General features: G+C 50.2%; 10 protein-coding genes across 10 annotated transcripts; 4 read left to right on the forward strand and 6 right to left on the reverse strand.

Moving 5' to 3' along the window:
- Positions 1–172: 172 nt before the first annotated feature.
- GIQ15_00952 (uncharacterized protein) lies at positions 173–1,675 on the reverse strand (the record flags this gene model as incomplete). Its single annotated transcript, XM_033548369.1, has 3 exons — positions 173–229; positions 319–642; positions 719–1,675. 3 exons carry the CDS (start codon positions 1,673–1,675, stop codon positions 173–175), a joined length of 1,338 nt encoding a protein of 445 aa, XP_033409320.1.
- Positions 1,676–2,545: 870 nt separating this feature from the next.
- GIQ15_00953 (uncharacterized protein) lies at positions 2,546–3,276 on the reverse strand (the record flags this gene model as incomplete). Its single annotated transcript, XM_033548370.1, has 3 exons — positions 2,546–2,567; positions 2,619–2,757; positions 2,811–3,276. 3 exons carry the CDS (start codon positions 3,274–3,276, stop codon positions 2,546–2,548), a joined length of 627 nt encoding a protein of 208 aa, XP_033409321.1.
- Positions 3,277–5,168: 1,892 nt separating this feature from the next.
- GIQ15_00954 (uncharacterized protein) lies at positions 5,169–7,082 on the reverse strand (the record flags this gene model as incomplete). The annotated part of the gene is made up of 1 exon (XM_033548371.1): positions 5,169–7,082. The coding sequence occupies one exon, from the start codon at positions 7,080–7,082 to the stop codon at positions 5,169–5,171; it is 1,914 nt and encodes a 637-aa protein (XP_033409322.1).
- Positions 7,083–8,565: 1,483 nt separating this feature from the next.
- GIQ15_00955 (uncharacterized protein) lies at positions 8,566–9,678 on the forward strand (the record flags this gene model as incomplete). Its single annotated transcript, XM_033548372.1, has 1 exon — positions 8,566–9,678. One exon carries the CDS (start codon positions 8,566–8,568, stop codon positions 9,676–9,678), a length of 1,113 nt encoding a protein of 370 aa, XP_033409323.1.
- Positions 9,679–10,084: 406 nt separating this feature from the next.
- GIQ15_00956 (40S ribosomal protein S0) lies at positions 10,085–11,033 on the reverse strand (the record flags this gene model as incomplete). The annotated part of the gene is made up of 2 exons (XM_033548373.1): positions 10,085–10,799; positions 10,963–11,033. 2 exons carry the CDS (start codon positions 11,031–11,033, stop codon positions 10,085–10,087), a joined length of 786 nt encoding a protein of 261 aa, XP_033409324.1.
- Positions 11,034–11,375: 342 nt separating this feature from the next.
- On the forward strand, positions 11,376–12,360 carry GIQ15_00957 (uncharacterized protein; the record flags this gene model as incomplete). The annotated part of the gene is made up of 2 exons (XM_033548374.1): positions 11,376–11,400; positions 11,462–12,360. 2 exons carry the CDS (start codon positions 11,376–11,378, stop codon positions 12,358–12,360), a joined length of 924 nt encoding a protein of 307 aa, XP_033409325.1.
- Positions 12,361–13,418: 1,058 nt separating this feature from the next.
- Positions 13,419–16,466, forward strand: GIQ15_00958 (uncharacterized protein; the record flags this gene model as incomplete). The annotated part of the gene is made up of 1 exon (XM_033548375.1): positions 13,419–16,466. The coding sequence occupies one exon, from the start codon at positions 13,419–13,421 to the stop codon at positions 16,464–16,466; it is 3,048 nt and encodes a 1,015-aa protein (XP_033409326.1).
- A 578-nt stretch (positions 16,467–17,044) lies between these two features.
- GIQ15_00959 (uncharacterized protein) lies at positions 17,045–19,104 on the reverse strand (the record flags this gene model as incomplete). The annotated part of the gene is made up of 3 exons (XM_033548376.1): positions 17,045–18,188; positions 18,245–18,766; positions 18,818–19,104. The coding sequence occupies 3 exons, from the start codon at positions 19,102–19,104 to the stop codon at positions 17,045–17,047; spliced, it is 1,953 nt and encodes a 650-aa protein (XP_033409327.1).
- Positions 19,105–19,868: 764 nt separating this feature from the next.
- On the forward strand, positions 19,869–21,035 carry GIQ15_00960 (uncharacterized protein; the record flags this gene model as incomplete). The annotated part of the gene is made up of 1 exon (XM_033548377.1): positions 19,869–21,035. One exon carries the CDS (start codon positions 19,869–19,871, stop codon positions 21,033–21,035), a length of 1,167 nt encoding a protein of 388 aa, XP_033409328.1.
- Positions 21,036–21,858: 823 nt separating this feature from the next.
- On the reverse strand, positions 21,859–24,364 carry GIQ15_00961 (uncharacterized protein; the record flags this gene model as incomplete). Its single annotated transcript, XM_033548378.1, has 2 exons — positions 21,859–24,289; positions 24,351–24,364. The coding sequence occupies 2 exons, from the start codon at positions 24,362–24,364 to the stop codon at positions 21,859–21,861; spliced, it is 2,445 nt and encodes an 814-aa protein (XP_033409329.1).
- Between the last annotated feature and the right edge of the window lie 431 nt (positions 24,365–24,795).

Genomic DNA, 24,795 nt, shown 5'->3' on the forward strand with positions numbered 1-24,795 from the left:
GGTATGGCTGGGCAGCATGTCTCAAAACACCAGGCCAAGGAAAATAAAACGGTGTAAGAAGGAGAGAGAAGGAGTTGGAGAGGTGGAGAAAGAGCAAAGGTAATGGTGGGCAGTAAGATAGATATATGAATGTTGATATAGGCTTTGATAGCAAGATGATTGTCATGATTGCTCAGTCATACTGGAAGAGCACACTGATACTTTCACCATGGTGGACACGGCGAATTGCCTATAGTGAGACAAGAACAGATTAGTAACTGTATAGAAACGTTGCTGACCTAAGGGCGTGTGCTAGGGCAGAGATGGAGTGTGAAATACCTCAGCAAAAACCTGGCCAACTTCCAAAATCTCCAACTTGGGGCATCGTTTTAGGTTATGTTCTTGGGCTACTGTGTTTGTGACGACAACCTTATCCAGAGCGCTCGCGTTTATTCTATCAATGGCATCTCCGCTAAATATGCCATGCGTGACCAAGGCGTATACCTTTGAGGCGCCTTCCTTTTTCAACAACTTCGCGGCGCGAGTTATGGTATTGGAGGTGTCGGCAAGATCATCAATAAGGATTGCAGTTCGGTCCTTGATATCTCCAACAAGCATCATGGTGGCGTTCTGACGATCTGTTATTTTGGTGGGACGTCGCTCCTTTAAAATGACAATACGAAGTTAGTCTGACCACGAGGAATTGCGTTTTATCGCTAAATTATGGCGTTTCATTTACCTTGTGAATGAGAGCGAATTCCATGCCCATGGAGTCCGCGATGGCAGTGGCTCGCTTTGCTCCTCCGGCATCGGGACTGACGATCACAGCGTCGTGATAACCAGGGATGTTCTGCTGAATATATCTCTTGAGCAATGGGCGTCCGTAAAGGTTGTCGACGGGGATGTCAAAGAATCCCTGGTACTGGGGATCGTGCAAATCCATGGTGATGATGTGGTCTGCACCAGCACATGTAAGGAGGTCAGCCACCAGGGTTCCGGCCTGGGCAACCCACTGTCGGTAACCAGGGCGAGGCTGGAATGCATTCATTTTCGAGGTATTCGATGCATTGCTCGCCGTTTCATCGCTGTGGCTGGTAGGAATGCGTTGGTGGCCGTTTTCAGACCTTGAAGAATCCAAGGTATCACTACGTTTTATCCCGTTGACGTAATGAGACAATCGCGCTTTGTTCAGAGCGCTGGCATTCTCGAGGTCGTTTAGCTGAACCTGGGCGAGTCCCTTGTGCAGCCCATCCAAACCATTCTGGAGTCCGGGGCTTTCTATATTTCCAGCAGGCGGGGTAGGCGGGGTGCTCTCAAAAGTGTAAGCGTTGCTGGCCTCAGGTTTGGCAGCAGCGGCCGATTTTACAAGAGGAGCTCCGGCCTTGTTGTATGGGATATCGCTTTGACGAGAGTATGGGAAGAGCGGGAGGACGGCGGTGACTCGCTTAGCGGAGGCTGTCTTACATGCCGAGATGGTGATGAAGAGTTCCATCAAGTGGTCGTTCACCTTTCCTCCGCCAGACTGTATGATGTAGACATCCTTTCCTCGAATCGACTCGTTGATCTCCACGCGTGTCTCGCCGACAGAAAACTTCGACAACAAGACGTTGACTGGCGGGATACCTAATTGCTTGCAGATAGTTGCGTTCAACTGGGGGTGGGAGCTGCCGCCCAGGACGACGATATTTCGGACCATGGCGGATAGCTGCAGCGAAGAACGACCCGAGCAGTTGCTGCTGAAGGATATCCGGGATGGCTATGATGCAAACCAAGGAGTATATAAATCCGCCGATGAGGGTTTGTCAAACAGGCCGCGGCTGAGGTAATTTGAGGCCAATCAACTCAAACAGGCGAAGGACGAAAAGACGGTGGCACTGATTCCCACGAAGGACAGTATTCACGAGCTCGCTATCAGCATCATTGTTAAGGCAGCATGGAGGACAGGAGCAGACGCAAGAGACGAGAGGCAAGCATAGTGAGCAGCAAGCGAAAGTTTGTCCCGAAGGAAATGAGGCAAAAAGTCAGTCACGGAATTGTGGATGTTTCGAATTCCCATTTTTGCAGCAGGCTTTTTTCTGCCGGAGGTCACATGCAAAGGAGCATGATGATTGGTGGAAAGGGGTCCACTGGGGGCCTAAAGCGGGAAAGTGTGTGTGTTAGTCAGCGTAACGTTTTCTTGCCGTTTTAGGCAATACAACACGATACCAGACATATAACAAGACAGGCAGGATAGGATAGAGCAGAGGATATAGAGGGAAGATAGGATAGGATAAGGGTAGAGGAAGGAGTAAAGGTAGAGGGGGAGAGGGAGGTAGGAGTGCAGATGTTACCAGCTATCTCGCTATGAGTATCCATGCAGCGGATATAGTACACGTATAGAAGTGTAGAGAGTGCAAAAGACCAAGACCAGGACAAGCCAAGGAGGAACCAATAGATTAAACAGATGTATTATTTCAAGGGCGAGCACCGGCGTGCAAGACCCAGAGCGGCTCATTATAACATATACCACAGCTTATGACCACAAGCTTCTCCCGAGAGCGCGCAGGAAATGTGCCATTGCAACCCATCAATCGCCCGTGTCCACTTCCCTACACCACAGTCAGCATATCCAATCGTCAAGGAAAAAGAAGTATACTCACAAGTCAAGTTGTACGCCGTTGCTGACACCATAGTCCTCCAGGGTAAGCTGGTCCTTGAACGGCCGCTCTCCCTGTCGTTTGAGGAGTATCTCATGGGGTTCTCGACCGATTCGGGCGGCGACTTGGGCTTTGAAGAGGCCTGTATAAAAGGTTAGACTTGGCAGCAGTCAGAGAAGGGTGGGAGGTACTCACGGATAGGGTCTGAAGCAAGACATGGGATAGCAGCTTTGGTGCCCAGTCGATCGTTAACGTTGACGATAATCATGGGCTCGTTGGACGGAGCAGCGGTGGGCTTCTTCTTCTTCTCCTTCTTCTCGTCGTCTTTCTTCTTCTCCTTCTTCTTCTCGGTCGTCTTCTCGCTGCCTACATCGTCCTTGTGGCCTGGCCTTCGTTCGCGTTCATGTTCTCTATCCCTATCCCGTTCCCGGTCTCTGAACGGTGACCTTCGTCTATCACTGTCACGATATCCACGCTCTAAGCCTCTCGACCGGGTTGTATCCCTATCGTCATCACGTCTTTTTTCCTTCCATCGAAAACCAGACGGTTGTTTTCTCCTCCCAGAGTCTCTGTCACTGTCTCTGTCGTCGTGGCGCCTCAAAGGTGACCGGCTTCGTCTCCTCTCATCTCGATCTCGACGCGGCGATGGGCTCCGCGGCATGGAGTCTGTAGACGCAAACGGACCAGAAGCGGGAGAAGAAGGAACACGGCAGCCTCTTTAAATGGGTTATGTAAGTCCTTCCCCTCTCTGGCTGACTTTGGGGGGGAAATGTTCGCAGTGCGTTTGGGCTGCTGTGCTGTACCTCTGGTGGGTCTTGGGGGTTTCTACCTAAACTGTGTTTATTTAGTTGGGGCGAAATCTGATATATTCAGCCAAAGCAAACAGTTCCAAGGTTGAAGGTGCTAACAAGTTCCTGTATTAGTCATGTCACTGGTCTATCAGATACCTCTTGGCCATATTCTCTCGCTTTCTCGCTTCTCCCTTTCTCGCTTTCAGGGCTTCCTTTCATAGCGAAGGATAGGCTCTCGGCAAACCAGGCGCAAGCAGCGGGTTTCCTCGTCTTTTTTCTCCAGGTTCAGTCGTTCACACTACGTACGAGGCTTGCAGATCTACTTACACGTGCGTTGTTGTAGGCGTTCGATTAGCAGGCCATCCATGTCCTCCGTATGGTCAGTGTTTAGCATGTACTTCCATGTTGTTTTGTCTTTCCCCCTTTAGGGAATCAGGGCATGCGTTGGCAGGGTCGCAGCCTCAATATTTTAAGTACTTCTTCGCTAAACGAGCCCTTAGGAGATAGGAGAAAGCATATGTATGAACTGCTAGGCACCTCAACAGGCCCGAATATGTGGTTAACCTGCTTATTAACAAGGTACCGCTCCATCCATGTACTTCCCGGTGATATACGCCCTATAAGACACGGCGATTTCTAGGAACAGAATCGCAAGGAGGTTGAAAATTATGTAATCGAGATCGATCTATATGGACGTCACATGATATCAAATTTGTGTACCTGGATAGGCAAAAGTGACGTTGGTACGTCGTCAAGGGTGGCTTGGGAGCACGAATTTCGAAACATTTGATTCTACATCTCAATCGTGTTAAGTCGCAGTGATAAATACAAGGAGTGCTATGTCTAGTATGCGACGGAAGTGGCACAAAAGCAGTTGACACACATAAAACGCACTACGCCATACACTTATTGTTATCAACCCCCCCCCTCAACAAATCGGCATTAATGCCTACGCACTTGAATACCTACAGCCCTTCGTCGACTACAGTTCAATTCACCGTCTCCAATGCGTCCACCAGGTCGACAATTTCTTCAAAACTTGCTTTCTATGTCGGCATTATCCTTCGAGCGCTGATATTCGCGTTCGTTGTGCTGGTCGACACCGCTACGAGCCGCAGCCACATACCCGAAGACTGGACGGCAATTCCGTGGGAAACGATATGGGCGAGTAACATAGGGACAATAGCATGCAATATTGCGGATAGTCATATATGGCAGATAATCGCCGCATGCAGCGCAGTATTATTATACCTTGTCGTGAGAAAAGGATACACTGGTTCGTTTTCGTGGCTATTTACTCCAACGCAATTGAGGGTATAGACGCTGATACTGAATATAGAGGAATCTCTACTTGTTATCCGTGGGTTGGGAGTTCAAACGTCGACGTCTTCGGCAACATACTTCCCTAGCGCAACAACCAGATTTATCCCTACAACCCAAATACAGGATATCGTTATACACGAAGCTTTCAGAGGGTTTGAAGTGAGATACTATCTGGCTATAATTGTAGACGGAGAGTCTGATGTGGTTGTTGTGTTTCCCGTATGTTTGCTCTCACCTTTCTGTGCTGTTTTGCTCTTTTACTATGTCTGGGCCCTTAGCTAACCTAGAGTTATAGAACCTTTTACCAAGGCGCGCAATCGTTGAGGAAGTCTGGAAGGGTGCTCGAAAATGCCTCTATGAATCGGCCTCGTAATCGAAGTCCGCGGCAGTGTGAATCTATAATTATGCTATGGGTGACGTCCTGCTCCGGGACGTTTATCTATTCGTAAGCCACGGCTTTTCCCTCAGCTTCAAGTGATGCTTTCCGCTGTTCCGCTTGATACTGGAAAACCTTGTTCCAATACTTGTGGCCCTTCTTCGATAGATACCGGGAATTCATATCCTCAACAAGATCAAGCTTGGACCTTTTCATTAATGGCACGTATTTTCCGACTAGCTTCGCGTTATCGCTTCCACCGAACATCCTTTGACTCCGAATCGTTTGATGTCGATTGGTTGGATGATTAGCAGGTTTAGAAACGGCCGTTAAGTGACCTTGGTTCGCGACGGACTCCAATAACGTTGCGGCTAGCAATTCATCGATCTTACGGTGTCTCCAGATAGTCCATAGGTCTTCAACAACGCCGCCATGGCCAAAGTTGCCGTCAGTTTTCCTAGAGTGTGAATTCATAACCCGTGGGTCACCAGGGTGAACCCAATCTAATTCATCCTCGTGTTCCCCAAATATGCAATCCCAAAGAACAAGAGGGCCATCCGACGCCATCTCATACACAGGCCGGCGTGGGTTCTTTGTGATGTCCAATAGCTCGGGGATAATAGATGGAGATTCGAGGCCTTGGCCAATGAGGAACAGTATGCCGACCATATGACGAATCTGATGCCATAGAAACGCTGTGCCATGCACGGTGAATGAATATACCTTGCCCGCGGAAGGGTTAACATCATCAGCGCTGTCAAGAACCCCAGTATTTGCTGGGCTGTTGTCAAACTGCTCAAATCCTGGTTTGTCAACGAATCCAAGAGGGGTTTTCTTAGGATCCACAACTTCTATATCCGCACGTAGAATGTGGCGCACGAAGCTCGTCAACTGCTTGCTCGTATCGACCTTGCAGAAATTCCGGAAGTCATGGCTGCCTATAAAATACTGTGCCCCTTCTCGCATTGCATCAATATCTAGCCAACCTTCCCTAAGTGTCGGTTTGGATGGGTCTTGTGTTGACCCTCGGGCTTTCACGATTCCGTGGGTGCCAGGCACAGGACAAAATGCAGGCTGCGTGAAGAAGTAACGGTACCGCCTCTGGCGACATGAAAATCGAGCATCAAAGTCAGGAGGCGGACGAGGGCACCATGCCAAAACACGTATGTCCTCTGGCAGAACACCATTCAGTATTTGTACATAAGGCAATTCATCTCCAATATCATCCCAACTTGCCTCCTTGGCTTCTTCTGTATCAGAGATATCGCAACCCGCTAGCATATTCTCAACCTCTGTGTCGGAAACCTTAGGAGCTGCGGCATCTGAAGCTGTGACCGGCCTCTTCTTTCCTTCGGCTGAGAGGTCTAGTGATGGCTTTGTGCTTCGCACCCTGATACCTATCACCTGTCCAAAAGCACTGACACCTTTATCAGTTCGCCCACATTTAGAGTATTGACATCCATCCCAATATATGGAGTACGGCCGAAGGTATTTAGAATCCTTTTCGCTAAAATCTTCCGTACATTCTTTATGTGTTGGAAATATAAGGCGGGTTTTCCTCAGAGCCTTCCATAGTTCCTCTTCAACTGTAGGGGCTTCGGTATAATTGCCATTCGCGTGCTCAAATCCGTTATATCGTTTGCCGAGATAAGCAATTTTAAGGGCAATGAGGCGAGTGGAGTATTTAGAAGGGTCTATATCTCGAGAGACCTTGTCTGATTTCCGTGCCTTCCGTGAAGAATTTGAACTCGTTGGTCGGTCGGGGGGTGGGGTGGACGTTGGGAGTGGTGGGCTTTCAACAGAGGATGCTGCTGCAATATCTTTGTCTTTTTCTCCCTTCGCTTCGCTCCCGGAGTTGGCCGTCGGGGTAGGGCCTTGGGAGCGCTGATTTAACTGCTTTTCGAGTTCATTGATTCGGTCAATCAGACTAGCATTGCTCCAGTTGGAATATGGAGATACGGCTGACTCCTCGGTCATCTTTTGCGCTGTGAGCAATCCGGGGGTTGATAAGAAGCGTTTTGTGCCTGTAGTAGGAATTTTGACTCTCTGAATAGCACCGCAACGCCTCCAACAAGTTGCTCTCATACTTCTCCCGATCTGGCCTTTGCCGTCGAATTATTCGGAACGCAATATAAAAAAAAATTGTGACGATGCAATCGTCACGTGATCCTTCCCGAAGGTGAAAACTCCGAGAATTCTCAGTGCTCCTTAATCAAATCTATTCTACTCGATAAAAAGAAAAGAAAATAGCTGGATACATCTCTAGCGCCAGTGAGAGATCATCTGAAAATCTCCATCCCATCTCGCTCACTCGCATGTTTGGCTGGTGTTTTACCAATTAATCTAGTGGGCGGATCATAGTTTCGATCCAGAGTCGAGACTCTCACAATGTTGCGGTTAGAGCAAACGGCGTTTAGAGTAACAGTGCCTATATCTAGGGCTGATGTCGGGTAGGCTGAATTGGAAACGACGTAATGTAAGACAGCGGCTGTGAAGTTAACTTGGTTACTTATGCCCCACCGTGGCTTATCCCCAAAGTATAGACACGCGAGCAAGCGCGAGATGGGGAGAGATTCAAATACCAGATCATCCCTCTGTGATTATGTGGTGAAACATGGATATTCATAGCATAAGACTTTAAGCACTCGTATATTTTCTCACCAAAAAAGATATACTTCTTACTCCTAAGCTTACCCCGAGTTGCCCTTTATAGATATAGACCCCTTGAGACATATGAGAGGAGCCTCTTTACAGTATGAAATATGTTAAGAAGATATTAAATCTATTGGATAAACTGCATGATTGAGTGTAGATAGAGGACCTTATACTTCGTAGTAGACGTCTTATTAGGCTCATGGTTGTGTCACGTGTCAATACTTGGCGCTGTGTTGTGTTTACAACGTCAGTTGCTCTTCCATCAACTGTAGTAACTTATCCTTTGAGCTAAGAAACTCCGTTGATGTGCCGCTTCAAGGTAATCTAGGTCAGCGCTTTCAAATGAACGGGGAATAACCAGGAATCCAATGTTGAATGAAGAGTTTTGCCACCTGGTAATGTGGGCTGCGGATATTCTCAGCTATTGCAGGAGAACTGCCGCAACATTGTACTATCTGAGTTACTATATGAAGGATGCTGAGACGTCTAGCAGCGCCAATTGGCAATCGCATTGCAGTGGAATTTTCCCCCTCATATATCTCCTATAACTGGCCATTATATACCCATTATACATCAAGATGGCGAAAAATGCCATTCCCTGAGGAGAAATCGCTGCTGGAATCCACCAGAACTTTAGAAAGGGACCTCCTAACGAGCTTAAAGTAGGAGGATGCCTTCTCTTTTTCCTTTTCATATACCCTTCATCCCCTCCTATATTGGCCCTCATTTTTGAAATATATTATTGCTTCTATAAATAAATATCCTGCCACCAAAAAATATTCTACGAGTCGATACCCTACCTCTAATGGATTGGGCCTTTCTTCTCCCGTCCACGTTTAAGATGCCTTATACATGGTACTCTTTCGGCGTTGAAATGGAATTCATCGTTAAATTTAGGATTGATGACTTTATTCCTGAAGAAAATAGGGGATGCGCTCACCTCATACAGTACCCGGATCTAATGCGGACTGTGTATCGTCGGATTGTCACATTTATGCGGGACCATGGATTCATGGTGCACAACTATCCTCCACATTGCGTCAACTTGTCGTACTGGAAAGTTAAAATACCACCCCCAAATGTCCAAGTTGACGGATTTGATATCATCAGGGATGAATGGGGCTTTTGTCCAGTCAAGCTTGTGGCCCCGGTTATGAGCTTTACAGGCCGTTCATTTCACACGATTCAGGAAGCTCTAAACTCTTTGACGGGGGGGTTCGATATTCTTACCAACAACTCATGCTCGTTGAACGTGCATGTGGGCTCCATAATTGGCGATAGAGATGGCAAGATAGAGGGACATGATTTACAGAGTATAGGTTTCCGCCTTACCGCTCTAGAAAACCTCCTGGCCCTCGTCTGGATGTACCAGAAGCAGCTAAACGCGATTCATCCCTCTAGCCGTGTCAACGAAGCTCATGTCTTCACCCCCAGCGCCTTACTATCCCATTTAAACCCGCGTATCGTGAAGCAACGGATACTGGACTGCACCAGCACGCAAGCGTTATGCCAACTTTGGGATGGGTCAAAGGCACGCTATCACCATCCGCAAGGTATAATGGCGTATAGCATAGAGGGTATGGTAGCTCACTCTACCGCTGGTGGTGCCATGATTGAATCAGGGAACCGAACTGTGCGATTTGGGCAGCACCGGGGCACGGTAGACCCATCGGAGATACAACACTGGGTGATTCTCGTGGGCCGCTTGGTGGAGTTAGCTGACGAGATTGTTCCGTGGTGTTGGCCATTGAGTATAGCGCTGAGGCGCAGTAAGAACCTGCCAGTGAAGCTTTGTGAGATTAGCACCGTGCAGCTGCTCGAGGGGATTAAGGTGCCCGTGCAGGCGCGTTTCTATGCCAGGAGGTTGCATACGCATGAGACTGGCGTGAACGCTAGCGTTGCTGGGAGTGGCTTATAGGTGGCAACAGATACAATATTCTTTAGCCCCTGAAATTGTCATGATATAGGCATATGGATGTTTATGGACAGATAGACCTGAATGCAGAGGCTCAAGTAATTGCATATATTTTGTTCGGTACTAGCTAATGGAAGTGGGGCAACGATTAAGTACGCCCCTTCTTGACAGCACAGGGCTTTCCCCCAGATGATCCGAGATCAAATGGGTATCTTTCCCTCGTAAGCGCCGTCAATTGGAAGCCATGACATTCAAAGCAGGAACCGTGTGGAGAAAAGCGTTGATGAACTCGTTAAATCTTTCTTTTGCCGCTTTTAACATGATTGGTGTATGTAAACGGACAAGTAGAGGAGAATTAGGGTGGACAATCGGGTTTTGTGTTATTTCTTTTTGGGCTGAGAAGCCGCATTTACCACTTCGCCTCAGTGGCAGGGGTGTCAGCAGCCCAGCTCTCAGTACCAGTTGGAGCAGAAGCAGCCCAGTCAGTACCGGAAGCCTCCCAGTTGGTTGCAGCAGCGGCAGCAGGAGTGCCACCGAAGGTAGCAGGAACACCACCAGCGGCATCCCAGTTGTCAGCAGCGGGGAAACCAGCCTCAGGAGCAACGACGGCCTCCTCGGTCTCAGCGGCCTTAGCGTCCTCGAGCTCCTTGGTCTCCTCGGCCTCAGGGTCGCGGTAGAAGTACAGATCAACAACGATATCCCACTCGGTCTCACGGGTAGCGAGAGTTCCACGGAGACGGAGAACTTCACGGGCAAGCATCCACCAGACGAGACCGATGGCATGACGACCCTTGTTGTTGGTGGGGATAGCAACGTCGACGAAGTTGGTTGGGGAGTCGGCGTCACAGAGAGCAATGACGGGGATGTTCACGTAACTGGCTTCCTTGATAGCCTGGGCGTCGGTGCGAGGGTCGGTGACAACGATGAGGCGGGGCTCCTTGAAAGAGCGGGTGATGTAGTTGGTAAAGCTACCGGGGGTGAAACGACCGGCAATGGCAACGGCGCCGGTGTGGGCGGCGAACTTGAGGACAGCGCGCTGACCGTATGGACGGGCAGAGATGACACAGATGTCAGCTGGGTTGTCGATGGCAGCGATGATACGGGCAGCAAGGACGATTTTCTCCCTGAATAACTAATTAGTTCTTGCGCGGTCTTGACCATCCTTCGTACTGGAGATTGAAGACCTACCAGGTCTTGCCAATGTTGATAACGTTGACACCGTCTGGGCGAGTCTTCCAGAGGTAAGGCTCCATGTGGACTTGCATGTTCTTGGAGCCCTGATGACACTGGGCAGTGAGCATCATCTCCATGTCCTGGGAGGTGGCATTGAAAACGGGTGGGAGGTTAGAAGGAGCCATGATGGGCGACTGATATCTATCCTGCTGGAAGACGTAGTGGAAAGGAAAATATCAATCGACGGCGGTTGTCTTGACGGGGGTGAAGAGAGAGCGACGAGAAGGTCGAAATTGAAGCTCGCGAAAGTCGAATTTCCCGCCTATTTTGGATTCTTGGCGTGGCTACTCGTTTGTGCGTGACTAAGCAATGACTAAGAGATTAGGGCATGACGGATGAATATAGGGCCGAAGGATAGGCTTGGCATGCCAAGGGACGCAGATTTGATGGGAAGGAAAGAATTTGAAGATTGACGAGAGAGAGAGAAAGACAGAGGAAAGACGGGAACAGCAACGGATTCACGCAAGATGGCGCCTCGAGTTAATTCAAATGGTATGTACAGTGTATTATGGAAGGGCATTGAGCGTATAGTACTGATCAATTATGGGTACAGGGCTATGTAGCTGGTTTAACAACCTGTCCCTGAGCCGGGTCGGGTACCAGCCGTCGAGGACGATTGCATCGAAGAGCAAAGTACGACGGAGACGGGACCCGTTTGCAATGGCTCAGGCACGTCAGCGGAAGGCAGCCAATATATCTCGACACCGCCAGTTGAACGAAGCGCGCACTGCAGCTCTTGGTGACCCCGTAGCCAGCGAGAGCACACCTCTGATCGAAGCCATGCTCAATCCATCACTCTACCCGACCCTGGGCTCCAAGGGAGTGCATGTCCCCCCCGGCAACGACGAGATGAGCTACGTGAATTACTGTATCTCCAAACAAGAGCTTGAAGACGCCCTCGAGAGGTCCAAGAAGCTCACGCGACCCGTCGAGCCCATTGACAGCAGCACATTCGACCCTCAGCAGGCCGAAGACGCAGCCAAAAAACACGAAGAGGACCACAAGACGGCTGAGGAAGCCGTGCGAAGAATCCTGATGATGAAGAACGGCAACAACAAGAACCGAACGAAGCTGAACGTCAAGCGATCGATCGATATACTTGGACGCCACAACACTGACCGAGTGCTTGACATCAAACCCGCAGCCGCCGGCCAGGATCCCGCCAGTCTCGAGGCATCCGCCAAACGACCGCGTGCTGGGCCTGATACGGGCTCGCCAGAGGTGCAAGTTGCTATCCTGACGTCTAGGATCCTGGTGCTGGCCAACCAGCTGAAGACGACCTCACACAAGGACAAGCACAACAAGCGCCGACTACGACTGTTCGTGCACAGGCGACAGAAGCTGCTCAAGTATCTACGGAGGAAGGAGAGAGGAGGCCCGAGGTGGCAGAACCTGATGGAGACGCTTGGGTTGAAGGATGCCGCGTGGCAGGGTGAGATTACACTGAGGTGAGGACGGACAGCGAGTGGACGTTTGTTAATTGGGTGCATCGACTTGTTATATACTGTACAATCACCTGTTGGGTCGCTTCACTTTTGTATTTCTAGGCGTATTTCATAGACGTATCTACTTCTAATCTCGACCTCGCCGTGCCTCACCTTGTCCACCTTCTGTCTCTCACTTTGTCCTCTGTCTGTCGCCATCTCTCACTTCTCCGCGTCACCTACTTTTAGCGTCCTTTTGTGTCATACCCGCCCTTCTAGACTGCTCTTAGTCTGATATCGAGTCCTTCACCTCGTCCAGGTGTTGTTGTAAGTGACTTTTTAGCGTCGATTTTAGCGGATTTTAGCGTGGTGTTGCTTTACGTAAGCAGCGTCACCACCCGCCCAAAAAAATATTGCGCCAGTTCGGGAAATATATGTCCTCCTTCGACCTTGCAACACCGCAATGATCTCTGGAGTGTTACTGCTCTCGCAGCGGCGCGCACGCCACCTCTAAGCAGATTTCTGGCATATATATTGCGTCCCCGAGTTCTTCTCCTTCTTTCTCTTCCTCCTTCTCTCTCGTCACGACCACAGCAACCCGCACCCCCAGTCCTGCTTCGAGCATCTTGATACCAGCCGTCTCAGACCAGAACGAGCATTGGCCTTTGATAAGTCTTCTCCAGGTACGTTTGCAAGCTCGTATCTGCTTCTGAACGCGTTTCTCTCGTTATCACGTCTTGTTTTGCCTCGTTTCTCAGCTTCTTATCTTGTTGAGCTCGAGCTTTCCAGTCCCTCGCTTCCTCGAGCGTCATGGCCGGATATCTTCCCTTACTGCCTTTGAGCTTCGCGGCTTGATATCTTCACTTACTCGTTGACACTACGAGCGTTACATCTGCCCCTCCTGTCTTGAGCTCATTATCCCTCTGTGGAAGACTGGTGTTTGCCATCTTCATCCTCACCCTTACCTTCACCTTCTCACGTCTTCACTTGCCACTTTCTCGAGCTATCAGACTCTCAGAGACTCGTCCTATCACCCCACTTGCTTATCTGATCGCGTTCTAACGTCTTCCCAGTCCAACTGCAGCAATGGCGCGCACTCGATCCCAACCCATGTCGCCATCTGGCTACCAGATCTGGGAGACGCCACGCAGAACTCGCAGAACGGCAACTGAAGCTACTGAAGCTGCTCCTGCTCCCAAACCAGCTGCCAAAGCTACAAAAGCCCCCAAAGCAGCAACTACGCGTGTCAACAAAAGCAAAGCTAAAAAGGGCAAGAAGCCAGCTCCCAAGAAGCGTCTGCCAGGAAGCTACGACGATGATGAAGATGACGAGCGTGAAGAAGCTCCTGCCGCAGAAAGCAGCACCTCTAACAGCAATGGCAACGAAGCTGTAAACACTGCTGTAAACAATAACAATAACAACAGCAACAGCAACGACCGTGGCAACGCCGCCGGTAACGACAATAACACCGTCACCGCGCCAACAACACCTTCCCATCCCACTCCGACTCCGACTCCGCAAGTCCAAGTCCAGGTTCTCGTACCATCTCCATTACAGGCAAACGGCCCTCCTTCTTCCCGCTCCACTCCCTCTACTCCCGCCCAAGCTCCGGCTTCTCAGACTGCGGCTCGCAATACCGACGCATTGCACGTCTCCCCCGTGGTAGAGACCACGGCTAATGTCGAAAACAACGAGAATATCAGAACCAGCATTAATAACGGCAACCAAGCACTGTCTCAGAGTGAGCTCAATAATATTCCTTCACGCCCTATTATGCCCCTTCCTCGCAGGTTGCCGTTGCCTCAAAGGCACCAACCTTTCTCACGTTTTGCACCTGTCGCCTCCTTGATTAGCCCTCACAGCTTGGAGGTGTCCCCTACCCCTATCGTCGACATGCAAGGCGGCGTTACTCGCAATGGCGAACGCACCAGTCCTGCAGAGCTTCTCTCTTACCCACCTCCCGTTACCACACAACCTCTTCTCTTCTCCAACCCAAATTCAAACATTCAGCGCACGCCAATTTGCCCTTGCTGCAGCAGGGTGCTGGTTTGTCCACAGAATCATACTACTTGGACCCATGAAGGGTTCCGCTTTGCAGAGAGAACCAGACAACTGACACCAGTGAACACAGTCACCGGTAAACGAAGACGAGAGACCGACGAAGATAAAGAGAATGTTGGTCACCAGACAGCTCGCGATGAGCAACGCCCGAAGAAGAAAGTTCAGCGTAAACCCATCAAGTCCAGAGAGATACATCGTCGCCGTCAAGTCACACCATACGCCGATCGTCAACGCCGCCGCGTCCTCGAGAGTCAAGGCAAAATTCAAAGGACATTGTTCAGGATTCCAGAGTTGATTGCACAGAAGAAAGCCGCTGAAGCCGCCTCCCTGAATGGAAACAATAACAATGCTAATTACGATGAACAATCAGATGAGGTCGCGATTTCTATTCCAGTCGATACCACTGCAACGGCACTCAGCCTTTCGGCTTCTAATGTGCACTCATCTCCACCTGAACTACAGCCTAGCACACCAACACGCGTTGGATGGAGTCTTGGGGGCTTGCTTGGTTCAGTCCCTCGATCGATTTCACGATTCTTACCCGCCTTCGGCGCCGAACCGTCTCAACATGAGAGACGCGATGAAACTTCACCGAGTCAGAGTCATAGACCGGTGATGCATCACGAAAACCTTTCCCAAAACCTTTCCAATGAAACAGAGCAGCTTGGCTACGCGTCACGAACACATGAAAATGATGATGGCCACCATAATTACGAGTCAGTATCACCCAGCGCGAATGCAGTTGGTCCTTCCATCTCGGAGGAGTGGAAGGACACACCATCAGCATTGCCAGAGCCAGTTGTTTCAGTTCCAGTCCGAAGTCTAGCTACACAACAGCAGACACAAGAGGAAGATGACGAGGAAGACCTTTCCTACGATCTCTTCCCAAGAAACCATAGATTGTCGAGCTACTCCAGAGAAGCTGCTCTTCGCCAAGCCGAAGAGGACGCCCGCCAGGCACGAGAACAAGTTCGCATCGCCCAAGAGGCTGCGCGCCAGGCACAGGAGGAAGCTCGGCTTGCCAAAGAAGAAGCCCGCCAGGCCCAAGAGACGGTAAAGCTTTATCAACCGACTTCGTCAAAGCCAAACGCTAACAAAGTGGCCAAGACGACCAATGGCAGGCCAAAGAGGCGCAAGCCCATCCCTAACCCCCCCGGGTGCAGTTACGGAATGGACTTGCGCTACTTTGGATCGACTTCCAGCTCCGAAGCTGAGTCGTCCGACAACGAACGACCCGAACAACCATCGGCCAGCGTTCGACCTGGTGTCCTGAGGACAGCCGCCGCCGCAGACAGCCAAACACCTGCGCGCGGCGGACTTCGACAGCGAAAGCAGGTACGATTCGGCCCGAGCCCGCCAGACGTACCGTCGAAGACCCGCAAGAGGGACCTCACGGCATCAGACGTGATGGAAGACATCCCAGAGTCTCCATCACAAATCACAGCGGCACCGGCAACCCCCTCTCCACAGCAAGTCTCGACAATTCCGTCGCCCGAAGACGTCGAGATGACAACACCAAGCCCTCTTGTGGAGGGGGGGTCCGACAACCAACCCCGAGGGCAGAGCACCTACGGGTTCACGTACGAGGAGTTGTACGGCGATGACTTCTTCGACGATATCGACGAGGATCCGGTCCCCTCGGGGGCTGGAGACTCGTCGTCCTCCGGTATCGTCCCTGAGGTCGGTGTACTCCCTGCCCCAATTCCCAGGGGAGTACTCCTTGGTCATTCCAATGGCCAAGTCGCCGCTGCACCCCCGTCGCGACCTGCCCTCGCGACAATGCCAGTGCCGCTGTTTCGCCCCGCAACGATAGGAGCGAGGTCTGTTGAGAGACAGAGGTCGGACATGGAAAGGTTCCGACCTCGACTTCCCAGCGGCCTGCGCACCGCGGAGCGATATTCGTCAAGCCCCGTGCCGGCTTCGTCGCCGGCTCTCCAGGGGGTAGTAGGACAGGGACTCGTCCCCCACTCGTTTCAGTGGCCTCGTGCCGCTGAAACTGGGTTCTCTTTGCAGGCCCGGCCGAGTAACGAACGGCTGAGAATGGGATTCCAGCAGCTAATGCGGCAGAGGTAACTCTGCCGTATTACGACTGCACTGATGGATGGGCCCCCCCTGTCCTACGTCCATTCTTTTAGTTGCGGCTCCTGTCATTTTGGGCGTTCTGTGGTTTCATGTTTCCCATGCAGGACTTCAGTCAGGTTCCCCCCCTTCAGGGCCGGGTCCTGGCTGACCCTGTTCCCATCGTTGGATTTATCCGGCGGTGGTGAGGGATTTGGTTCTGTATATTTAGCGTTCGAGGCTCCCTGACTGTTCCTCCTGTATTACGCCCGCCTTCGGGTTGGGTGTTTACAGGTTGGTCGAAAAGGGGGTTCTCATCATTGTTTTTCGTTTGGTGTTGGAGTTTTTGTTTGTGGAGTTTGGGTCTGTATGCATCTGGGCGTTTTCGTTTTTTCGTTTATCATGTTGTGAGCCAAGCATGTATCTAGAATGACAGGAGCCTGCGTTTTAAAAAGAGAGAGAGAGAGAGAGCACCCAAGAATCGCTCAGGCATTAATGCCATTATGAATATATTTATTACGGACACACCATATCTCCTTGTCGACCGTACTTGAAGTCTTTCATTCAATTGAGTGTGTAATAATATACAGGTATTAATCGAATCCTTCAAATGGCTCGTCGTCATCCACCGAATCCGACGATTTCTCTTTCGCGGCCGCCAAATTCTTCTTCCGCGTCTCTATATTCGCTTTTCTAATCTTCTCCACCATCTCGTTTGTACGTCGTAACTCTGCCTTCTCCTCTTCAGTCATGGCCTCGATCATAGCCTGCTCCCTCTTAACCCGTTTGCTCTCCCGCTTCCTCTCTTTCTCACCTTTCTTATCCAGTTTCTTGCTCCAAGCCACCGTACCGCTCTCCCCAGCTGCAGCAGGCCGTTTTCGCGATGCCCGAGTAGCTTCCCCCTTTTCTTTTGCCTCAGCTAGAGCAGCTAACCTGCTCTTCTCCTTCTGCTTATCACTATATGCAAAGGAATCCCAGTCCACGCCCCCAGAGCCGAGTCCAAGCATCTTATCCCCCTTGAAATCTTTTAGTTCCGGCATTTTAGGAAGGTTAAGTAACCCCCACGACCGGCCTGTGTCTTCCCAGTCAATATCCGCAACTCGGAAGATACTGCTGGTCTGATGTTTGCTATAGCTGCGCACCCAGCTGACAAAAGCACGCTGTGCTTTATCATGCACCGCCCTATCAGCGAGTACTGCACGACGAATTGTATCTGTTACATTCTGTGCTTCTGCATCTGTCGTCGTAATAGGTGGAGTTGAGAAGAGCGTAGCTGGCGTTTTCCGCACAGCTAGAAAGGGTACGTAGTCTTCTTCTCTGCCTGATGTGAGGAAGAGGACGCTTAGGCCGCGGCGGCCTGCACGACCGGCCCGTCCGCATCTGTGGATATAAACTTTTGGATCTGCGGGTGGGTCGAGTTGCACCACGAGGTCGACGAGGGGGATATCGAGTCCTCGAGCCGCGACATCAGTGGTTAGGAGGATGGTTGCGGCCACGGATTGGGTGAATCGGGTGAAATTACGTTGGCGGACGCTGGACGGGTGTTTGCCATGTAGTGGCACGGTTGTGAATGTAGATGGTAAGAGGGAAGGGAGGATTATGCTAAAGTAGTCTACTGCGGCACAGGTGGAGAAATAGATGATTGACTTTTGGGGAGCTGGGGAGATGGATGAGAGCAGCTTGGATAGGGCGGGAATACGATGAGAAGGGCGTGTTGTGAGGTAGGTCATTTGGAGGCTATAGAGTTGGTTAGATGGGTGCTGGTGATAATTTAATCATAGGGAGAGCGGTACCTAGCTGGTGTCCGTTTGTCTTCTGCGCCGGCTCCACGGACCTTAACAGCAATCTTAATGGGATTCCGCAGTCCGACACGTACGATTTGGTCAACAGCTTCGCTGACACTGGCGCTAAATAGACCGGTTCGACGCTGTTTTGGCAGCCTTCCAAGGATCTTCTGTAGGTCATCCTTGAACCCTAGATCTAGAAGCCGATCCGCCTCATCAAGAACTAGCACTTCAAACGAGGACTGTGGGCAATGGACGTGTGGCGAGGAGAGAAGTTCCAGCAGCCTTCCGGGCGTCGAAATGAGGAGGTTCGGGGAACGGTTTAGGAAGACACTGAGATCTTGCGCTGGTGTTGTGGTGCCTCCAAGCAGCAGCTGGGGAAGCACTTTAAGTGCTGATGAGCGGTATGGCTTGCCCGTTTCGGGGTCTAACTCTGGTTCTTTGCCATCAACCTGAGCAAGTTTCGACGCCGAGGGTCCATGGAAAGCAAGGAGAGAGAGGAGCACGGTATAAATTTGTTCTGCCAGTTCTCTAATACCGGTTAGTATATAGCTTCGAACATATTTACAGAAGCAATCGTACCGAGTAGGCGACACTATTATAGCTCCAACATGGTGCTTCTTCACCGGAGCATCTAGCCGTAATAGCTTCTCAACGACAGGTATCAGGAAGGACATCGTCTTCCCACTCCCCGTCACAGCTTCCACGACAACGTCCTTGTTCCCCATAAACAGAGGAATGACCGATGCCTGTACTGGAGTCATGCGACTGAAGCCCATGGCCGAAACAGCGTCGAGGATCCATTGTGATAGCGGCGGAGTTAGAGCTTCCCATGCGCGGGGGTTTTTCGGGGGGTTACTGTTGGCCATTGGTAAAGGCGGCGGAGAGGCAGATAATGCGCGGATAGTGGAAGTCTATGGATTTCTCGTCTATCCACGCCTCCACGGGTATATATATATCCTCTCGCAGCTCCGTCAACTCTTCAACCGCGTCGCATCGTCGTCAACTTTTGAAGCTTTCAGAATATTTTCCTAAAGCAAACAGCGCAAACATCGAAATTAGGGCTTCAATATTCACGTGAATGATTACTTATACATCACGTGAATATTTGTTATCTAATCTTATCACGTGTTTTGTCATCACGTGGCAAAGTCATCGCGACATCTTGAATTCTTTTGAGATAGCAAAAAAAAAAGAAAAAGAAGAGATGGAAAAGGGAGAAACAGCAGAAGAGAAGGAGACAAGACGAAGAACAGACTCAAAACCTCCATCCGCAGCCTGCGACCAGGCGGCCTTGGGCGACGACGCGCGCAAACCCCGCTCCCTGCCCGTCCAGCAAACGTTACTCCATACTCTCCGCCCGCCTCCTTTCCAAGGTTCATTAGACTCGAATTTTCTGTGAACACCTGGTGCAATACAACCCGGTCCACGGGTCACCCGTTCTATCACCACCGTCAAACATACCTAGTCTCACCTCCTCCAGCCTGAAGTGAGCTCAGGACGTGGTCTGCTTCAGCTAGACCAGCTCTCTTCAACCCATATTCGGACGTGTTGTTGAACTTCTTATCGGGCTTCATCCAGATATAGGTGGAGCTTGTTCGCCCGTCGAGATTGAGATAACAGCGTCATTGCGATGCCAAATCAATATGATATTCCCGCGACACCGCGTGTGATTTCCCCATCGCCAACACCTTCAGACCTCTCGGATTCAAGAGACTACATCTCGGATAAGCGGCCGCTTTCATCGCCTCCTCCCATCCCGGAAGAGGAGGCTTCAAACGACGATGCATCCAGCTCAGATTCCAGTACAAACAAGCGGTCTCGCGCCCGTTCTCGAAGCCCGGTCTTGTTGTCTTCCTCTGTTCAGCGTCGGCGCAAGTCTTACTCTGGGGTTGGTGATAAGGCTACTCCGGTAGCAAATGGGCACACGTCGGCAAATGGCCATCTATCACCATTTTCGGGTGCTCAGAACAGCTGGCGAGTTATTTCACGGTCTCCTTCTCCTCTCGGCCTGATTCCTCTCCACTCGCATTACCGAACCTTCATCCATCGCCATGAGATTCCGCGTAAATTACTACATGTCTCCATCGGCTTTGTTGCCCTCGATATGTTCCGCCGTGGCGTACAGGCGGACCAGTTAACCCCCTGGCTCTTTTCCGCTTTCATTCCCATCGCAGCTACCGACTTCCTGCGTCATCGTTTCCCCGCCGTCAACAGGTTCTACATTCGCTGTCTTGGAGCCCTGATGCGCGAAACTGAAGTCTCGGGCTTCAACGGCGTGATCTGGTACGTTTTGGGCGTCTTCATAGTCCTCTACTTCCTTCCCAAGGACATCGCCATGGTCTCTGTCCTGCTTCTCAGCTGGTGTGATACCGCTGCATCTACATTTGGCCGGCTTTACGGCCGATATACCCCCCGCCTCCGCCGCGGGAAGAGTTTGGCGGGTACACTTGCTGCCTGGGTCGTTGGTGTGATGACTGCTGTGGCCTTTTGGGGGTACATCGTTCCCGCAGTAGGAACTTTCCCTGATGACCCCGAGAACGCCAACATGTTTACTGGCTCCATCCGGCTCCTACCTCCAGCCGCAACTAAACTGATAGAATGGATTGGTCTCCCAACTTCGACCTCTGAAAACTCCATCGTCTCTGGTCCACTTGCTCTTGGAATTGTGAGCTTGTGGACAGGCGTTGTAGGCGCTGGTAGTGAGCTCATTGACCTTTTCGGCATTGATGATAACTTGACAATCCCTCTTTTGAGCGGAATTGGGATGTGGGGCTTCTTCAAAGTCTTCGGTGCTTAGATCTCTCTCCAATCTTCATGTTTTGCAATATATGACATGTTTCTTACCTCTCTCTGCTCCCTTTACTCTCCCGCTGCCCGCTCTTCACGCTCATCTCACACTCGTTCTGACCACCTAGCACTAACCCAGCTTCCCAAATACATAAATTAAATCATCCTCCTTATGCCTTTCTCCCTGTTTGTATCATACACCTACACTACACCTTGCAAATCTCACCAACCAACCCCCTTTGCATTCTATGATGAAACGGAGTTTACATTTCCAGTTTCGTATTTCCCATCTTGACGAGCACGTAAATCTGCAGGCAATGTTCAATGCTTATTTACCCCCATATCTAGCCCCATTCACGTTTTTATAGCTCCTAATACCCCTTTTTCATGCCGCTTTTCTAATGATGTATACGTTTTACCCGCTGTTCCGAGGTTTGGCCTATTTTGCACGAATGACTAGGTATTACCTAGACAATCTTTTTTCATTTGTTCACGAGGGTGATAGAATTTATTTGGATAATAGACCGCCTTATTTTCTTGTCGGAAGTATTTTAATATAGGATTATATGAAGTATATACATAGTGATTACACTAAAGGGGTCCAACTAGATATCAGTGAAGTAGTTCGGCTAAACTGGAAAATGGGGACGATGCCTAGTGTTATCCTTTCGTGCACTTGCGCTTGTAGGGCCTTCTAAGGGATCATGTTGGGTATATGGGTCATTTCTGTCAAAACCTATTCGTGGTTCGATATTCATGGGTCGAAGGTCAAAAAGAGGTCCAAGTTTTCTCGCGCCGCGTGCTCAAAAATATATAAAATTGAGCCCTTCCAATCAGGTGAGGTCAACAATACTCACTCTCCCAAGACATTTTGCTTTGCTAAATCCGCTACCAGAAAATGGGCTCCCCTTTGGGGTCGACGAGTAGGGGCATCCTGCAGCAATATTTTCCTCGGCATAGCTCCAAAATCCATCTTTGATATTGACGTGCAAAACGTCAGTACTGCATTCCTTACCCATAACCACTGCTTGTTCGGACTTTTCGAAATTGGGACCGCTCGTAGCGATGGTTGGTGCTGGGGTTATGCGACTTTTATCCATGAATATTTTGCGTTGATCTACTATGTTCTGTGGAGTCCTAGTAGCATGAATAGGGGTATAATGATGTTCAATACTGTCTAGTTCGGCGGATAACTCAGTCAGGGACGGGAACTCCGATGAGGTAAAGGTTGGAATAGACGAGGGAGGGATGGCGCCGTTATCCCTCACGGACTCTTTCGGTTTACCTAGGCGTCTGGAGGGAATTGGTACGGATTTCTGGCGCAATGAGACATTCGGTTTCTTAGTAACAGAACGTGTGGCTTTGGGTTGTGTATTTGCTTTGGGGAGTTGATCTGAGATATTTATACGGCTCATTGCCAGTTCTACCTCGACGACTGATCTAACAATGGAATCTTGTAAATTAGAATTTTGGAGCGTGAGGGTTCGAAATATAGGGAGTGGTGTCCTACCTTCTTTGGTAGACTCTGATAGCACCACGCAGTCTAATGGGTCACTGAAAACTGAGTCCCAGGACCCAAAAGAAGAGGAATCAGGAGCGTCCGTTTTCTTCATAGATGAACTAGCGGGGGCTACCGTAGAGGAGGTACCACTGCTACCTATAGAAGAATTTTCATTTCGACTACTCCTTTGGTCGCTTGAAGAAGGGATCTCGCTCTTTACCAACGAAGATGTAGCGTCGGTTTGTTTAGCAGGCCCTTTGGTTATAACCCCGTATTGCCGAATAGATCCCAATTTCATTCCCGGATCCAGGACCTTCACTTTCGTTCTCCTCGTGGTTGGCTTTTTCGCCGGCCGCTTTTTAGCTGCCTCTTTCTCCTTGCATTCTAAAGTCCACTTATCCACGGCCTCCGGGATACCGCAACGTGCTAGTGCCTCAAACACCCATATCGTCTGTGGGAGAGCCGGATTGTATTCGGCCAAAGTTCGCTTCTTGCCAATGATTTGGCTTTCCTTTTGGCCACCGTCGGTATCCGACGAATCAAGGTTGATAACTTCGTCCTCCTGAGGCGTAGTGGGAACAGTTTCTAGCTCCAGGTTTAAACCAACAACGTGCAGTGGCACGTATTCCAGTTTCAGCACAGGCAAGCCATCAAATGCATCGGCTGATTTGCTGGCGGATATCTTCACCAATATCTCGTCCCTAGGTGGCGCTAGGGAGCGGCAAAAGAGCTCATAGCTCAGTAAGGAGGGAGCAAGTTTCCTTATAAAGTTCTTGGCTCCTATGAGATTCTTCCAGCCTAGATAATCGCCAACAAATGCTCGAAGCTGGCCAACGTCGATTTTCCGGCTCCAGAGATCCGGATTGCGAAACGCATTAAGCTTCTTGGGTGTAGATGTGACAGGATGAACGCAGTTTTGTAAAATGGCCATGTTTGGAAAATCATCTGGAATCCTGACCGCCTTATGTTTTGTTTTGAAATAGCCACTCTCGTTGGTTTCTAGTTCATACTGCAGTCGTTCTCGCCACTCCCTCAGTCCCTCTTCAGTCACACTATCTGGTGGCCCCGTTAGCATATCCCGCGTTATTTCAAGAAGATCTTCGCCAAAGCCAGCTCTGGCAATCTCTGCCGCCAATTTGGGGCCACAGAAAGATACTCCTGCAGGTGAATAGTCTCCGCCGCTCAGCAGCGCAACCAGGACCATGCCTCCGATATCTAACGAGACCTTATTATCTCCTTCTTTCGCTTCGGTGTCGTATAAATCAGCATGGGTAGCCGCACCGGACTGTTTCGCCGAGCCTTTCGAAAAATTAAGAAGGGTAACTTTGGATCCAAACATTAGGGCGTCAACGTCATTGCTCAGGACCGCATCAACAACGCCGGTTCGCTGTAGTTTCGCACATTCCGCTTCAGCTTCACCTGGAGCAGTATGGCATGGGTATGAAAAGAGCTTAATGAGTTTTCTTGAAAGCTCTATCTCTCTGCTGGCAGCATTCTTGCTAATGAGCCGGCCCCTCTTGTAATCCGGTCGGTGCGGTCCATCGAAAACGAATATCGGCTGGATCGGGAGAGATATCAGTCTCGTCAGGCGGAAAAAGAGGGTTCTAAGAGCTGGGTTTGCTCCTCCTTGTGCTGCCTGCACTTGGAAAAGCCATATGGAAATGTCAACGGCTAGACGTAATGGTCTGCTCGTACGCTGGAGATGGCCGATTGAGAACCTGGCCAAGGAGATACGCTCTCCTGAGCCAAGCTCGTCTTTTAACCTGTGCCCTTATACATCAGTATACTGTGATCCTTTTCGAGATGGTAGCTGTGTTGCCTTACCCGGGAATCCCCATTCATCAGCTTAGAACGCCCGACTAGCTCTGAGTAAAGGGAAGGCGAGGTTATTCAGACAGCTTCCCAGATCAAACCAGATGATTTATCAAACTACCAAGGCGATTGAGTAATAGTGGCAAGCCCTGCGGCCCATGGCATCGGTCGTTGTTTATCTTCGAGTAAAGTCGACGAGAAAGTAAATAAATAGTGACATCGCGGCTGGGCGCGATCACTCAATAGACTTTCGCATGGTAGGGAGCCTCAACATCATAGCTATTTAATGACAAACGATTATTCAAACCTCCAGGAACGAGCTATTATTCACGTTCATTTTGCCAGCGCGGTTGATTTTACAATGGGTCGAAGCGAGTGGTGATTTCTTTCAGCCAATTATTGTCACTATCGATCAATCGCGACTCTGGACGAACATTTGCAATTGACTTAACGATCT

This window comes from Arthroderma uncinatum, assembly GCF_011692745.1.
Source record: "Arthroderma uncinatum strain CBS 119779 chromosome Unknown scaffold1, whole genome shotgun sequence".
NCBI classification, from domain to species: Eukaryota; Fungi; Ascomycota; class Eurotiomycetes; order Onygenales; family Arthrodermataceae; genus Arthroderma; species Arthroderma uncinatum.